The sequence below is a fragment of the Oncorhynchus clarkii genome, chromosome 12, assembly GCF_045791955.1.
Source record: "Oncorhynchus clarkii lewisi isolate Uvic-CL-2024 chromosome 12, UVic_Ocla_1.0, whole genome shotgun sequence".
In the NCBI taxonomy this organism is placed as follows: domain Eukaryota; kingdom Metazoa; phylum Chordata; class Actinopteri; order Salmoniformes; family Salmonidae; genus Oncorhynchus; species Oncorhynchus clarkii.
The window spans coordinates 38032355-38049816 of NC_092158.1; the positions used below are offsets into that span (position 1 = coordinate 38032355).

The following is a 17462-nucleotide window of genomic DNA, read 5'->3' on the forward strand; positions in this document are numbered from 1 at the left end:
GAATTAGCATCAGTATAGTAGAGACTACTATGTGAAAGTAAAAGGAGTTAAGAAATGCCCCCGCCTGCTCGGTGTCCAGTCTAGTGTGCTGCCTGCCTGCCTGTCAGATTCCCTACATCCTCTGTATACAGGACGCAGGCAGCAGCCTTTTAAATAAATCACTGTGTCTCGCTGTGTCAAAAACCAATGCCTTCTCTCATGCCACTGCATCCTTCATTTCTCTCCCCGTTTATTTTCAGTTGTTTGTGTTTTGTTTCTGTTCCATCCTCCATTTGTCCATTGTCCTGGTTGGTACTAGTTGGTTCTGAAGAGGGCGAGTCAGAAAAAGGAGAAGAGCAGCAGGAAATAGCAGTGGAAGTATGTCGGGGAGAGTATACTACCATTGTGACATTAACTTTTCTCTCTTTTCCTTCTTCGACTTGGAAGAGAGCCCGGCGGGCGGATGGCCCAAAGCTGACTTTCTTATATTTATTTATTTACCACAGATGTTTCGGAAAAAAGCTTCGTCCTCCTTGAGAATGAGAAGAATATCAGAAAGCAATAGATGTAATAATTTCACCTTCATTACTTTGTAGATGGTGCCTCTTTAACCACTAGAACTCTTAAATGGCATTCAAAGTCGTCAGTGGAAACCACTCCATAGAACCCAGTTTGGGAGAAAAAAAACACAAAAAAAACATGAAAGAAGTCTAAGTTTCTAAATAGCTCCTTAATCTAGTGAAGCCCTTAAAGCATAACACTTGCTTGTGGCTTTTTATTGGATGAAGTTAAAGAGTACATTTTAACTCTCCGGAAATGAGTGTGTTTGATTTAGACCTGCGTGTTAGCTAATTAACAGCTAACATGCCCTGGGTGGTTTCTACTTTATGACTTTGAATGTTTTTTTACTAAAACATGTTTGCCTTCCCCTACTGTATGATTGTCTAATGTCTACCAATCACAATGCCTAGCTTGGGATCAAAGAGTTTTTCGATTTTCGAATCAACGGTTTTGCCTTCTGCAAATGATCTGCTGGGTAATGATAAAATGAGTCGGGAGTAATTAAAATGGGCACGATTCATTCGACGATAGTAGTGCTCACTGCATGTTGACAGTAAAAGTCTGATGTCCTGTCCTACACAAGGGGAATGGGGTTACAGTATACGCTCCTGGGTGGTCCTTAACGCTCTGACTCTGGAATTTAGGACCATGTAATCGGTTGGTTTGGGTGACCTTCAATTTGGCCTGACTATAAGTCAGTATTTCTGCTGACGATGGTGTTGTATAGTCATATGTTTAATTTGGCTCTAAATAGCTTTGGAAACCGACATTTGTAAGCACCCGATTTGACCTTTTAAAACCCATAAAATACCTTCCAATGCTACTCATTTGTCAAAGTGAGTTTTGGGTTGATATGCTTTTTTTCTGGTTTGGGCTGAACTACCTCTTGAGTGGTTGTGGGGCGGTTCACATCTTCTCCAGTTTTCTCAGAGGATCGTGGTTTTGTCTGTCATTGTTTTCATCTCCATTCTGTTTCACCTTAACATCACTTATGTCTGGTGTTCAGTGTGCTCAGCTATGGCCCTCATGAGTGTTGGGGGTGGTTGGTAACTGGCTTGTGTGTTCTCTGACTGCCTCTCGTCCTCTCGCTCACTCTCTCTCCACCTTTCACCCTTCTCTCCCCCATCTCCTCTCTCCCTGCTGTCACCAACTCCATCTCAACCCCTCTATTCAATCCCTTCTCGACTCATCGCCCTCCTCCCCTCACCCACCCTTCTCCGTCCCAATCTCCTGTCTCTCAGGGAACATCGACCGCGGGCGCAGTTCGTCCTTCCATGAGGTGCGTGGTCTTCGGGAGGCTGAGATGAGGGCGGCGGCCGACGAGACGTCCAGCAGCAGCAGTGGCAGCAGCAACACCGTCCTGCAACGACTCCTCCAGGAGCAGATGCGCTATGACGAGGGACGCAACTACCAGCTGGCCATGCAGGAGCAGCAACGGCAGCGGCAGCAGCAGGAAGGAGGGGTGAGCGGTGGCTACCCGGGCCAGGGAGGCCCCAACGACGACCGGCACGACTCCATGGTGCCCCACATCGCACGGCAGGAGCCCCAGGGACAGGAGCTGCAGGCAGACAGTGGCATGGAGAAACTGGGCTCCCGCGGTGGGGGAAGTAGTGGAGTAGGAGGGATGAGTGGTGCTGGGGGAGGGAGCGGCCAGGGCCCCAACCCAGAGGACTTACCCACCTACGAGGAGGCCAAGGTGCAGTCGCAGTACTTTCGCGGCCACCCGCACCACCAGCTACATCAACAACAGCAACAACAACAACAACAACAACAACAACAACAGTTGCCTCCGTCGGTGGGCGCAGCATTTTACGTGACTGCCGTAACCAACAATGGCAAGGTGCGTACGGAGGGGCGTCCCACGGTTCAGCGTCTGAGCAGCGGGGGAAAGGTGCACCAGGACGACGGGCTCAAGGACCTGAAGCAGGGCCATGTGCGCTCCCTCTCCGAGCGCCTCATGCAGCTCTCGCTGGCCACCAGCGGGGTCAAGGCCCACGCCCCTGTCACTAGTGCCCCTCTTTCCCCCCAGCTGCCCCCTCCGGGTCCGCCGGGGGACTACTACAAGCCCTCGGGCCAACACCGGGGCCCCCCACCTGACTACCCCTTCAAGAACATGGGCTCCTCTTCCAAACAGCTGCCGCAGCATCAGGAACAAGGTGGGCACTATTACCAGGACCATCGGCCAAGGGAGCAGGGCAGGAACGAGGTGCCACACGTCCGCTACCAGCCTCCGCCAGAGTACGGCTCCTTCAGGTGAGTAAGATTAACAGACCTCCCCCTGTTCTGACTCACTGGCTGTCTGACTGTCTGAAGGAACATCCTGCCTGTCTGAGCTATATCACTTTTACGATAGTATCAAACTTTTAATAGTGCCATGTTGTTGATGTGGCTACCAGTACTTAAGTAACAAAAACTGATAGTCTTGGTTAATTGAATGACACACACCTGGCTCAGCTGAGAAACACATTCCTAACATGACCCTAGAGAGACAGACTGCCCTGTGTCTGCTGGCTATTTATTTAAAGTCTCTTATGGGGTGGCATCCAGAACTTCAACAAATTACATACCCACTGTGTCTTGAGCTTTTTTGGACAAGGCAACATGATTGAGAGCTTCTCCTCTAACATTCGAAGGGGTGATTTAGGCTTTTAGGGGTGATTGTGACTTAGGGTCATTGCCTACACACACACACTGCTAGAGGGTGACTTACTTGTCCTATCCATATATCATCCTGCCTGCCTGGCCGCCTGCCTGTCTGGCTGCCTGTCTGCCTCCCTGACTACCTGCCTGTCTGGCTGCCTCCCTATCTGGATGCCTGTCTGCCTCCCTGACTACCTGCCTGTCTGGCTGCCTCCCTATCTGACTGCCTGTCTGCCTCCCTGACTACCTGCCTGTCTGGCTGCCTCCCTATCTGGCTGCCTGTCTGCCCCTCTAACTTCCTGCCTGTCTGGCTGCCTCCCTATCTGGCTGCATGTCTGCCTCCCTGACTACCTGCCTCTCTACCTGCCTGCCTGCCTACCTACATCCCTCCCTACCTGCCAGACGGTCTGTTTAGGTGAACAGGTTTCTTGATTAGCTGGAAAGCTGATGAGGAAGACCTGTTGTTTCTTTCACACACACTGAGCCAGTTGTCGGGATAGAGGGGATAGACACATCCGGTTCTGCCTGTTTTCCCTCCTGCTTGATCATTTGTTTACCTGAAAGTAAATAATTGGCAAACCGCTATGAATACCGCAGCATTTTAATCATCAGCTGAAACCTGTGGCGACACGATCGTTCGCTCTCTGATGACGTCTCATGTAGACAGGAATGTTTGCTTATTTCCAAAGTGGTTCACAATAGTTTTTAGGTCAGTTGAAAAAAAACTTGTTGGCTTCTGGCAGGTGAATCACCATAGTTTACATTAAACAGATCGTATCATTGTCTATGTTTTGCCTGGTTATATATTTATATAAACAAGCACTAAGATATAAGTTATGTTAATATCTATGGACTGTTAGTCAGCTGTGCTTGAGTGACCCAAAGACCCACATACAGTCAACAAACGAACATTCCATTAGTGATAACCTCTCTGATTGGCTGTCGTGTCCACAGGTCCAATAAGGAGAGCTCCGTCCACTCCCAGAGGTCTGTCCATCACCACAGCCCCACCTCCTCGGTCACCTCAGTGGGCTCTCTGTCCCGAGCCCAGTCCTCCACCCTCGGTAGTCTCCTCAGCGCCTCCCATCCCTCCCACACACACCCCCACCCCCAGGGGGACCCCTACGCCGCCATGGCTCCCCGAAGCCCCCAGGGCCCTGGATCACACCAGGGAGACCCATATTGTCCCGGGCCCATGCACCCTCCAATTCAGAGGGGCCACAGCTTCCCACACGACCCCTACGGCTCCACCTCCAGGATGCACCACCAGCAGCACCACCAGTATCAACAACAACAGCAGCAACAACAACAACTCCAACACCAGCACCAACAGTACCACTCCCAGTCATCCCAGGGCCACCCTCCCCAGCACTACCCCCACCCCCAGGGGGACCCCTTCGCCATGATGTCCCGCGCCCAGCAGATGGTGGACATGGTGTCAGAGGAGAACCGGCTGCTCAAGCAGGAGATGGAGGTGTGCTGCGAGAAGGTCACCAAGCTGCAGAAGGTAAAAGTGGGACACATGTAGATCTGACATTTTTGAATGGGTATAAACAGTATGGTTATAGTTCCACCTTCTTCTGCCATATTGCATACACCAATCCTTTTAGATCAACACGTACCTAAGGACTAGCCCCCCCCCCCCCCCCCCCCCCCCTTCTCTCCCCGGTCAGTTGGAGACAGAGATCACGCTGGTGTCGGAGGCCTATGAGAACCTGGCCAAGTCCTCCACTAAGAGGGAGGCTCTGGAGAAAACCATGAGGAACAAGCTGGAGCTGGAGGTGCGCAGGCTGCACGACTTCAACAGGGACCTCAGAGGTGAGAGGCCATAAACAGCTGGAATATCCAAGGCATGCATAGTTTCATGTTCAAAGGATACCTGTTCATGGATTTATGGCAGTAGATTAAACCTATTCCATGCATTACTTTTTTGTGAGCAAAAAGTGTGTCCTTTCTGCATTGGATTTAGATGACTTGGGTTTAGCCTGCATATTTGTTCAGTAATGTATTTATTCATATTCAGAAGCCAGGCTTGGTTTGCATTGATTCCATTGTTACGTTTGATTTAACTGGATTTTCTGAGGACTTGGAGATATCCAGCTTCCACCAATTCCATCTGGTCCTATTTATAAGCATTTGACTGGAGTGCTGTGATGTTGTTGAAACTGGTGTTGTTCATAATGTTACTTTATGCTACACTCCAACCTTTTTATCCATGAGTCTGGAAGAGAACATATAGACCTAGACGATGCTGTTGGTTCATTGACTATTTTTTAATTTAACCTTTATTTAACTAGGCAAGTCAGTTAAGAACAAATTATTATTTACAATGACAGCCTATGAACAGTGAGTTAACTGCCTTGTTCAGGGGCAGAACGACAGATGTTTACCTTGTCAGCTCGGGGATTCAATCTAGCAACCTTTCGGTAACTGGCCCAACGCTCTAACCACTAGGCTACCTGCCGCCCCTGTACAGGGCGGCTTACAGACTTAGCCTACAATTATAGTGAATTTGTATTTGATTTTGAATAACCTAGTAGTGGGGCATTTTTTATATGTTTATAATAAATAGGCTGACACATTACCTTTAGCTACAGAATACCCCCCCCCCCCCTTACTGTTCCCTCCCATTTGATAATGGGCCATTCTACATAATTTTAAATCATTTTCAAGACGAGTTTAAATTTAGTTTAAATTGAGAATAGTCTGATGAGTGAAAATATGATCATTTGAATGAGAGAACAGCATTTGCAGCCAGAGGCAAGAAACAGAGCGCAAGCTTTTTATGGTCGCATCATGCTGACCATATATGTGTTGATTTCTAAGACATTCTAAGGTTTGTTTCGTTCACAACTAAAGTTGCCAAATAACTCAAAATCTAGCATATAGGATGTGTTTCAAATGATCACTTTTACGCTCAACATAGTCACTTCACATGCGCACTCGCTCTGTAATGGGAAAAATATCCTTTCCATTTTATTCTTTTTTACTATGAAATCATAGTATTTAGTGTCTTTGGGAGGTATTCAGACCCCTTTACTTTTTCCATATGTTGTTATGTTACAGCCTTAATCTAAAATGTATTAAGTCATGTTTCTCATGGTCTGAGAGTCTTAAGGTGCCTTTCGGCAAACTCCAAGCGTGCTGTCATGTGCCTTTTATTGAGGAGTGGCTTCCTTTTGGCCACTACCATAAAGGCCTGATTGGTGGAGTGCTGCAAGAGAAGGTTGTCTTTCTGGAAGATTCTCCCATCTCCACAGAGAAACTCTGGAGCTCTGTCAGAGTGACCATCAGGTTTTTGGTCACCTCCCTGACTAAGGCCGTTCTCCCCTGACTGCTCAATTCGGCAGGGCGGCCAGCTTATTACATGTATTTATTTTACTTTTTTAAATGTTCAAAAGGCACATCAGCGGCTTGTAGGCTTGGAGGCCTGGAGATGCTAAACGTGTTTATATTCATTAACAGTCCATTACCGACATTAACCGGCTGACACATTTTCATGACCGGCACAGCCCTAGTATTGACTTTGGCACAGTGGAAAAGTACTGAGCAAACGTAAAAGAGCAATCAATTGGTCGATCTGTCAATGAATCAATATGATCAATAAATTGGATATGTTAGTGTTTACAGGCAGTCCAAAGTCTCAATTCCATATCTTTACTATAAAGCAGACCATAGACCCTTAGCACTCCAATCCTCACACTCTGTTTCTGTAGGAATTTCTGAGCTGAAGCCGAGTGGGTGGGGGCAGTTTCATGTCTCTAGTCTCTACTTCACTGGGCTCTTCAGTCCTGCAGAGGAAAGAAAAACCTCCATTCATGGCTCACTGCCCAGACCGGGTCCATGGGGAGATTCCAAGCTTTTACAACAAATCGCATATAACTTTTTTTGGGGGTCTTTCCTTCCTCTATTTTTTCCCCCTATTGTATTGGCAGCTGTACACATGTGAAATGGATCTTGCTCCACGTTTGGGGGTTTAGGCTAAACGTATACCTCAGTCGTTGTTGTGTTTCGAGAAACACGGAACTGAAATGGAACAACTGAATATTTGTTTCTGGAATGCTCTCTGTATGTTTCATGACCCAGCCTAGTTGACTTAACACTCAACAAAATATTATTTTAAAGATGCAAAATGCAGATATCACTCCGCCATTTCCTGGTTGCTAAAATTCTAATAGTTTGCCTTATTTCAGTTTGTGACAAAACAAGCAATGTATAGTGTAGAGAATCATCGTACCATCTAAACCGCTGTGAAATATCTGTTCAATAATCCAAAATATTGTATTTTCAGCTGTTTGAAGATGGTGTACAAAACCGAAAGTAAAAGAAGCAAAAACGAAACTTAAGCACGGAAAGCATAGAAATAGCGCACATACAACAGATCTTCCGCTTCTTAGACCTGCTTTCAATGAGAATGACAGATCTATAACTCACATTTCTGTGTGCATTTGGTCGTGTCACCCGAAACGTTTGGCCCAGAAATAATGGTGTGTTTTGTTTCAGAACAATGTTCTCCTGACTCAATTCTTACCATACTTTTCAGTTCTTTCTTACTTTTTGGTTGTAGTTTACCTACAATAAGTAATTGTATTTACATGGGATGGTGGGGTAGGAAGGGTTAGGAGGTTGAAGAGTTGTGGGACCGGAATGGGTATCAAGAGGACACTAAATAATACTTGGTGCCTGTTGTACTGATTCTGATATATATTTAATATGTGATGAATGTTTTTAAAATACAAATAAATAATCCTCCAAAGAGAATGATGACCACCACCTCCTCCTCTGCGGAGAAATGTGCGCATATAAAGTGATTTTATTTTTGCTTGCTCCATTTTGCCGAGCAACCGGGTCCCAAGGCGTTTAATGTGAGTGGAACGAAGGCTGGGATCTTAAGAACTTAGAGCCGTTCCACGTTGATTCCGGGCCTATTAAATTCTCTTCAGGGGATTATGAATTCCCTCCACCTCCATATTCCCTTAATTCCATGGGCTGTACGGCTCCATTTACACAATCACAGAGCCGTGTGTTGAAAGTCTGTTTGAGCTGTTTAATAGCACCAAAATCCCCCTACCCACCACGCATATCCTGCATATTAACTAGAGGCTGGTTACATGGAATGTGCAACTCTGCAAAGAGTTTAAGAGTGTTCTCTTTCAGGAGCTTTATTCCCCTTTGACCAGGTTGTTGCCATATTATGATCTAATTCCTGCAAATATTTGATTTACAAAAATAAGAGCATATTTATGTGTGCGTGTGCGCACGCACAAGTGTGTGTGTTCACATGTGTGTCTCTTTGGCCACTAGGCCCTCAGGCTGGCTCGGACCTGACTTTGGTAATGCCATTCTCTGTTGCAGAGCGTATGGATACTGCCAACAAGCAGCTAGCTGCTAAGGAGTGGGAGGGATCGGAAGACAACCGCAAGACCATCTCTCAGCTACTCACCCAGAGTGAGTACATCACTCACACTATCAGGGAACTAGACCAAGCCTCTCTGACATTCTACATCCACTCTGAACATACCTCTGTGTGGCCTCATCAGTTAGAAAAAGAACCAGGCAAAGGGTCTGGGGTTCATGTACTGCAAAAACACTACTTATTCACTACAAGTTGCATACTTTTAACAAATGACACACACACACAAAACACTGTTTAAAATGTTTAGTTAATATGGAGAATGCCATTTTAAAAAAGTCACCTCATGACAGAACTATTTTTAGTAAATGGAAGGAAGATCTATTTTTTTAAAGGGCTAGACCTCAGTGTGTCGTTTGTCTCCCAGACAAAGAGACGGTGCGTGAGAAGGAGAAGCTGGAGATAGAGCTGAACTCACTGCACTCCTCCACGGACGACCAGAGACGACACATTGAGATCAGGGACCAGGCTCTCAACAACGCCCAGGCCAAAGTAGTCAAACTGGAGGAGGAGGTGAGGATCTGACTGTCATATGCTGTGTTTACACAGGCAATCCAATTCTGATATGTTGCCCAATTATTGTCCAAAATAGCTGATCTGATTGGTCAAAAGACCAATTATATTTGAAAAAAAAAACAAATTAGGCTGCCTGTTTAAACGCAGCCATGATGTTCTCGCTGTTTCATGAATAGGTGATATCAGAAATGTCTTGGATACTTGAATACTTCCTGGCATTAGTTCAGTTGATTGAATGAGGGTATATTTATGCCCCCTGGTGGACAAGGCATGAGTTTCTGTTGAGTGTAAAATAATCTAGCTACAATATGTTCTAGAGGTCGACCGATTATGATTTTTCAACTCCGATACCGATTATTGGAGGACCCCATTTTTAAAAAAATGTATTATATATAATGACAATTACAACAATACTGAATGAACAACGAACACTTTTATTTTAACTTAATATAATACATAAATAAATAATGAAACATATTCAATTTGGTTTAAATAATGCAAAAACACAGTGTTGGAGAAGAAAGTAAAAGTGCAATATGTGCCATGTAAAAAAGCTAAAGTTTAAGTTCCTTGCTCAGAACATGAGAACATATGAAAGCTGGTGGTTCAATATTCCCAGTTCTTCAATATTCTCAGTTAAGAAGTTTTAGGTTGTAGTTATTATAGGAATTATGATACGTCGACTATTTCTCTCTATACCTTTGACTATTGGATGTTCTAATAGGCACTTTAGTATTGCCAGCCTAATCTCAGAAGTTGATAGGCTTGAAGTCATAAATAGCGCTGTGATTCAAGCATTGCTAAGAGCTGCTGGCAAATGTAGGGAAGTTTGAATGAATTCTTATGAGCCTGCCTACCACCGCTCACTGCTCTATAGTAATCATTGACTTAATTATAATATAATAAACACAGAAATACGAGCCTTTGGTCATTAATATGGTCAAATCCGGAAACTATAATTTCAGAAACAAAATGTTTATTCTTTCAGGAAAATACAGAACCGTTCCGTCTTTTATCGAACAGGTGGCAACCTTAAGTCTAAATATTGCTGTTACATTGCACAACCTTCAATGTTATGTCATAATTATGTAAAATTCTGGCAAATTAGTTCGCAACGAGCCAGGCGGCCCAAACTGTTGCATATACCCTGACTCTGCGTGCAATGAACGCAAGAGAAGTGACCCAATTTCCCTAGTTAATATTGCCTGCTAACATTAATTTATTTTAACTAAATATGCAGGTTTAAAAATATATACTTCTGTGTATTGGTTTTAAGGTATTGATGTTTATGGTTAGGTACATTTGTGCAACGATTGTGCTTTTTTTCGTGAATGTTCTTTTTTTAAATTTATCACCCATTTGGCGAAGTAGGCTGTGATTCGATGATAAATTGACAGAAGAAGATTGATTGTTTTTTATAAGATAAGTTTAATGCTAGCTAGCAACTTACCTTGGCTCCTTGCTGCAATCGCGTAACAGGTGGTCAGCCTGCCACGCAGTTTCCTTGTGGAATGCAATGTAATCAGCCATAATCGGCATACAAAAATGCAGAATACCGAGTGTTATGAAAACTTGAAATTGGTCCTAATTAATCGTCCATGCCGATTAATCGGTCAACCTCTAGTATGTTCCCTGTCGTTGTGTCACCATTAAGCTGAATAGCCTGAGAATATCAGTATTGAACCACAGTGTCATCCATCCTATCACCTGGTATTGATGACGTCATTGGCTAAAGATGGGGTCTGGTATGTGTTAAGTTGTGATTCATGGGGTTGGTTTGGACTGTTTAAAAGATAAGACAAACGACTGCAAAATGGGTTGTTTATATTTACTCAAAACATCATTCATGGCCCAGCCTCCGAGAGGAAGGGCCCAAAAGACTGGCCTCTGTGTGGACCTGGACAAAACTCTCATGTGGAGCTGCTCCGAGCTTTGATACCCCTGGCTGGTTGGTTCTGTTGGTTGCCTGGTAATATGTCTGAAATAGCCCAGAAGGCTAGTTAGCCAGTTGGGGCCGAGCGAAGCAGGAAACAGACCTGGAGTGTCCTAAAAAGCATCCACTGATCCACTTCTGCCCGGCACCGCCACAAACTCACGCTTGTTTCCTTGAACAAAGGCTGTTGAGTTAGAGTTTTATATCTGCCATGAAAAAGCCCTGAACAGTGCCAGATACTTGGCCTGCTTTCTCTGTTTCTCTGTCAGTGTGGGAACTCTGTATATGCTCCTCTATTTGTCCCTCTCTTTCTCTCTTTTCCTCTTATTTCTTTAAAAAGAGTGTGTCCTGAGCAATTATATTGTGGTGCAAACAAAGGAAACCATTGCTTTCACCAACCCAGTCAGAAGGGGAGTGAACCAGTCGGGTTAAAGGGAGGAGCAGGTTTCTGGAATGCAACCCCCCCCCACTTCCTGTCTACTTCCGGTCTGTGCCCTGACCACATCCTGTCTGTATGTTTTGTCTCCCTGGCTGCAGCTGAAGAAGAAGCAGGTATATGTGGAGAAGGTGGAGCGCATGCAGCAGGCCCTGGCCCAGCTCCAGGCTGCCTGTGAGAAGAGAGAGCAGCTGGAGCACCGGTTACGCACGCGGCTGGAGCGGGAGCTGGAGTCACTACGCATGCAGCAGGTGAGAGAAGCACACACACTCAGACACACATGGTGTGTTAACCTACTTGACTGAATTCCCGGGGCCCCGTGAAAATCTAATTTGCATTCCAAAAAATCCCCAGCAAAATCCGTGTAAAATAGAAATATATATTTTTTTGCATGGTCTGTGTCTCAATCCACAACATCTCACGAAAACGTCTGTAGCGTCCGAACAGTTTGGGCTACGTACTAATATGACCCCTCTAAGGTGAGCCTCTCACGAACACGTTCATGTCGGTTGTTTTGCTCTAGAACGCCCACAAGCCTCACAACACTCACCTGAAGGCAGCCTGGGACCAGTTTACAAAATGAATGGAAGTACAGTACCAGTGAAATGTTTGGACACACCTACTCATTCAAGGGTTTTTCTTTGTTTTTTAAAACGTTTAATATATTTAAATATAATAAGCTACATTGTAGAATAATAGTGAAGACATCAAATAACACGTGTACCAAATAGGGCTATCTTCCGTATACCACCCATACCTTGACACAACACATTTGATTGGCTCAAATGCATTAAGAAGGAAAGAAATTCCACAAATGTACTTTTAACAAGGCACACCGGTTAATTGAAATGCCTTCCAGGTGACTGACAAACTCATGAAGCTGGTTGAGAGAATGCCAAGAGTGTGCAAAGCTGTCTTCAAGGCAAAGGGTGGCTACTTTGAAGAATCTCAAATATAAAATATATTTTGATTTGTTTAACACGTTTTCTTGGTTACTACGAAATTCCAATATGTGTTATTTCAGTGTTGATGTCTTCACTATTATTCTACAGTGTAGAAAATAGTTAAAAATAAAGAGAAACCCTTGAATGAGAAGGGTGTGTCCAAAGTTTAGACTGATATTATATATATGGAAGTAGTTTAGTAGCTTAAAAAAAAGGGGTTAAATATGTGTCAAAAAAAAGTTTCCTGAAATTTCTCATATCTCTCAGATAGGACAGACACTTCAAAACGAACGTCCTTTCGAACCCCTCTAGAGGTCCTGGGAAACGTTTGTTTTTTCCGTAGCACTACACAGCTGATTAAAATGATCAAAGCTTGATGATGAGTTGGTTATTTGAATCAGCTGTGTAGTGCTAGGACAAAAAAACGAAACATACACTCGGGGAGGGGGTGGGGGCATAGAAACGCATTGAATAACAGATTCATACATGGATAAACAGTGTTAAAGACACTGAGACGCATGTTGATGTTTATTGTCATGAGTCTGATCCTGAAGGTAGAACTGAGCGATTTCCCCTTAAGCCAGCTGCAAAGTCAAAATTGGCTATATTGTAAAGACAAATTAGCTTTTTGGTCTTGATTTAAGGTTAGTGTTAAGCATTAGGGTTAGCAGTGTGGATCGAGTTAGCTTTAAATCAGATGTTATGACTTTGTGGCTGTGCCAGCTAGTGACCACTCCACAGAACGGCCTCCAGAAATAGATTCATGATGAAAAACACTAACCTACCTATGAGACGGTGCAGCATCTCAGCTGCATTCAGCGTCAGCGGGGCAACCTGACCCAGAATTCCAGGCTCTCTCTCTCCCAGTCCCAACAGAGATTATCTATTCCTTAAATCCCATTCTCTCTTTCTGTGTGTCCGAGCATAGCCAAGCGGGGCGTCCTGACCCAGAATTCCATTCTCTCTTTCTGTGTGTCCGAGCAGAGCCAAGCGGGGCGTCCTGACCCAGAATTCCATTCTCTCTTTCTGTGTGTCCGAGCAAAGCCAAGCGGGGCGTCCTGACCCAGAATTCCATTCTCTCTTTCTGTGTGTCCGAGCAGAGCCAAGCGGGGCACCACATAATGTTTTCTCATTAATAGAGCGCAGCCAGGTCCTCAAGGATGCTGAGAATGTGGGGGAAAGGTTGTAGATGACAGAACACCGGAGGGGAAGGGAGAGAAGTAGGAGAGAGGAAGAGAGCGATGTACAGAACCAGTCAAAAACCCTTGAATGACTAGGTGTGTCCAAACTTTTGACTGGTACTGTATATTCCATTAGAGCCTCTGGGAGCAGACAGACTGTCTGGTCCATAGAGACTACAGACATACTTGGAGCCTTGCCTCTCTACCAGCCAGTGTTGCCATAGGCCATGATATAGGCAGAAATTGTGTGTATTGGTAATACAAATGTGAATGTGACTTGATTGCTCACTTGGATGGCGGTCGAGCTCTTGGAACAATCATGTTCACTGACGGCCACACCTCCCACCCCCATTGTCATCCTTCCTCCCCTCCACCCATCCAGAGACAAGGCGGCTCCCAGAGCAGCAGCAGTGGTCAGGAGTACAACGTCACGGCTCTGATGGAGCACCTGAGGGAGAAAGAGGAGAGGATCCTGGCCCTGGAGGCAGACATGACCAAGTGGGAGCAGAAGTACCTGGAGGAGAGCGTCATGAGGCAGTTTGCCTTAGACGCCGCCGCCTCCGTCGCCACCCAGAGGGACACGTCGTCATCAATGATAAGCCACTCCGCCAGCAGCAGCTATGAGCAGCAGCTGTCAGTGGAGGCTCGTATCCAGAAGGAGGAGGAGGAGATCCTGCTGGCCAACCGCCGCTGTCTTGACATGGAAAGCAGGTAGATAGTTGTGTGTTTGAGACGCAGGTCTATTCAGATCAACTGATCTTCAAAATGCCTGGAGAGGCATTAAACCTATCAATTTCATATAATAATCATGTTCTGTACAGTGCACTATACAGATACGATCCTTAACAGCTTAACACAACCACTTACCCTAGATCCTAGAACTTCAGTGCAACCGTGACCCCAGTCAAATCCAGTCTATAACTCCCATTGTTCTCACTGATCATACAGAACACAATCACATTAAAATATTAATGCAGTCTGCACTTTGCAGGATGCTGTACTTCCTTTTATTTGAAGAACTATACTCATGTCCCGTCCCACAGGATCAAGAACCTGCACGCCCAGATCATTGAGAAGGATGCCATGATCAAAGTGCTCCACCAGCGTTCCAGGAAGGATCCCAACAAGGACCGGGATGCCGCGGCCACCATGCGACCCTCCAAGTCTCTGATGTCCATCGCCAACACGGGCGGCTCGGGCCTGCTCTCACACAGCTTGGGCCTCAGCAGCTCCCCCATCACAGAAGAGCGCAAGGACAGCAGCTGGAAGGGCAGCCTGGGTAAGAATTCTATTGGTTTTAATGGGGTTTGGTTGTGTTATGTGCCACATGATAAAGGCTATTTGAGTTTTCCCTTGTTATATTTGATGGATTCATTTGAATTGAGTGGGTTAGATACTGGAACTGCAGACATAGGGAGGGCACTACTTTTGACTAGACTCGACCTCTTGTGAAAAGTAGTGAACTATAAGGGTGTCATTTCAGATGCAGGGTAGAGGGACAAAAGCCGGAAGTCTGGTTAGGAGGAAGAGGGCAGGGAGGGTACAGGAAGTTGATTCGCAGGCCCCTGAGATGTGTGCGTCAGAGCGTGATGACGGAGAGACAAAGGGGAGGGTATCATTGACATGAATGGTCTTCAGCTGCGGGTTTTTATGTAACTTAGATTTCAATAGTAACATTGAATGAGTGATAGCCTGCTGGTGATGGAGGAGGGTGCGAAGTTTAATATTATCAATGGTGCTGTGCTTGCTGGTACAGGCTGATTTGAATCTTGCTTAATTGTTGTGTGAATGCTGAATGTACTGTCTGTTACTATGGACTATTTTATCTTACTTTAACTTGCTTCCATGTGCATCAATAAACAAGTTGTCATGGGTAACCCAGCACCACCACATGCCTATCAGGTCTTCTCTGTTCCCTCCCCTCAGGAGTTCTGTTGGGTCCAGAGTACCGTACCGATTCCATCTCGTCATCTCCCTCCCCGGTCCTGCCCCTGACAGCAGGCCACTCTAAGACGGGCAGCAGGGACAGCTGCACCCAGACAGACAAGGGCCAGAACCAGGAGGCTAGCAGCAAGCCTAGCACCCCAGCCCTGCAGAGCACGACCCTGCCTAGCCGCCTCTCCAGCCCCAGCCCCGTCTACATACCTGACCGCATCGCAGGTACAGTAGGACAGTGCAATCGACATTAGTGTTGTCCACCGTGGACACAAGGCCAGCAGTTTGTCCTGACCACTTAATTATATGCTTTAACTAGGGTCCAGAGTTTTTTCAGACCCAGTTAATATGAAGTATTTGAGTGTTCGCTGCCTGCAATTTGAGAAATAGAAACTTTCAATTAGTCTAGACGTGACCAACAAGGATGCTTCTGCAATGTGCAGTGCCAACATAGCAGAATGGAAACGACGCTTGTGATTGTCAGTGTAGCCCATCACTTGAACTGAACTGAATCGTTTCTAGGAAAATTATCTAACCAAACGCAAATGGCCTTTGTTTAAAATCTGTTTTGACATGGTACAAGACTAATTCAAGAAATAATCCAGGAACTAGAGGTCGACCGATTATGATTTTTCAACGCCGATACCGATTATTGGAGGACCAAAAAAGCCTATACCAATTAATCTGCCGATTTGTATTTATTTATTTGTAATAATGACAATTACAACAATACTGAATGAACACTTATTTTAACTTAATATAATACATCAATACAATCAACTTAGCCTCAAGTAAATAATGAAACATGTTCAATTTGGTTTAAATAATGCAAAAACAAAGTGTTGGAGAAGAAAGTAAAAGTGCAATATGTGCAATGTAAGAAAGCAAACGTTTCAGTTCCTTGCTCAGAACATGAGAATATATGAAAGCTGGTGGTTCCTTTTAACATGAGTCTTCAATATTCCCAGGTAAGAAGTTTTAGGTTGTAGTTATTATAGGAATTATAAGACTATTTCCCTCTACCATTTGTATTTCATTAACCTTTGACTATTGGATGTTCTTATAGGCACTTTAGTATTGCCAGTGTAACAGTATAGCTTCCGTCCCTCTCCTCGCTCCTCCCTGGGCTCGAACCAGCAACACAACAACAACAGCCACCATCGAAGCAGCGTTACCCATTCAGAGCAAGGGAAACAACCACCGGCTCAGAGCAAGTGACGTTTGAAACGCTATTAGCTAGCTAGCCATTTCACTTCGGTTACACCAGCCTCATATCGGGAGTTGATAGGCTTGAAATCATAAACAGCGTAATGCTTGATGCACAACGAAGAGCTGCCGCAAAATGCACGAAAGTGCTGTTTGAATGAATGTTTACGCACCTGCTTCTGCCTACCACCGCTCAGTCAGATACATAGATACTTGTATGCTCAGTCAGATTATATGCAACGCAGGACACGCTAGATAATATCTAGTAATATCATCAACCATGTGTAGTTAACTAGTGATTATGATTGATTGTTTTTTATAAGATAGCTAGCAACTTACTTTGGCGTACTGCATTCGCGTAACAGGTAACTTGTGGAGTGCAATGAGAGAGAGGCAGGTCGTTATTGCGTTGGACAAGTTAACTGTAAGGTTGCAAGATTGGATCCCCCGAGCTGACAATGTGAAAATCTTCTGCCCCTGAACGAGGCAGTTAACCCACCGTTCCAAGGCCGTCATTGAAAATAAGAATGTGTTCTTAACTGACTTGCCTAGTTAAATAAAGGTAAAAAATAATAATAATTAAAGTATTTTTTTTTTTAAATCGGCAAATTGGCGCCCAAAAATACAGATTTCCGATTGTTATGAAAACTTGAAATCGGCCATTCCGATTAATCGGTCGACCTCTACCAGAAACCACACATTTGTTTCAACCAAGCAG

The 17462-nt window shown here is 44.9% G+C and overlaps 1 protein-coding gene across 4 annotated transcripts in view; it reads left to right on the top strand.

Moving 5' to 3' along the window:
- The window catches only part of LOC139423148 (angiomotin-like), a 42960-nt gene that overhangs the window by 21422 nt on the left and 4076 nt on the right, over positions 1 to 17462 (top strand). For 2 of the 4 annotated variants that reach the window (XM_071174840.1, XM_071174842.1), the window contains 11 exons: positions 299 to 357; positions 486 to 546; positions 1782 to 2793; positions 4135 to 4687; positions 4854 to 4998; positions 8536 to 8628; positions 8961 to 9106; positions 11580 to 11729; positions 13986 to 14314; positions 14647 to 14882; positions 15530 to 15763. In XM_071174840.1, the coding sequence (XP_071030941.1) occupies positions 486 to 546; positions 1782 to 2793; positions 4135 to 4687; positions 4854 to 4998; positions 8536 to 8628; positions 8961 to 9106; positions 11580 to 11729; positions 13986 to 14314; positions 14647 to 14882; positions 15530 to 15763 (2959 nt within the window). In that variant the 5' untranslated portion in view covers positions 299 to 357. Of the gene's footprint in view, positions 1 to 242; positions 358 to 485; positions 547 to 1781; positions 2794 to 4134; positions 4688 to 4853; positions 4999 to 8535; positions 8629 to 8960; positions 9107 to 11579; positions 11730 to 13982; positions 14315 to 14646; positions 14883 to 15529; positions 15764 to 17462 lie in introns of those variants that run through there. The other 2 variants (XM_071174839.1, XM_071174841.1) reach the window with 2 other exon arrangements.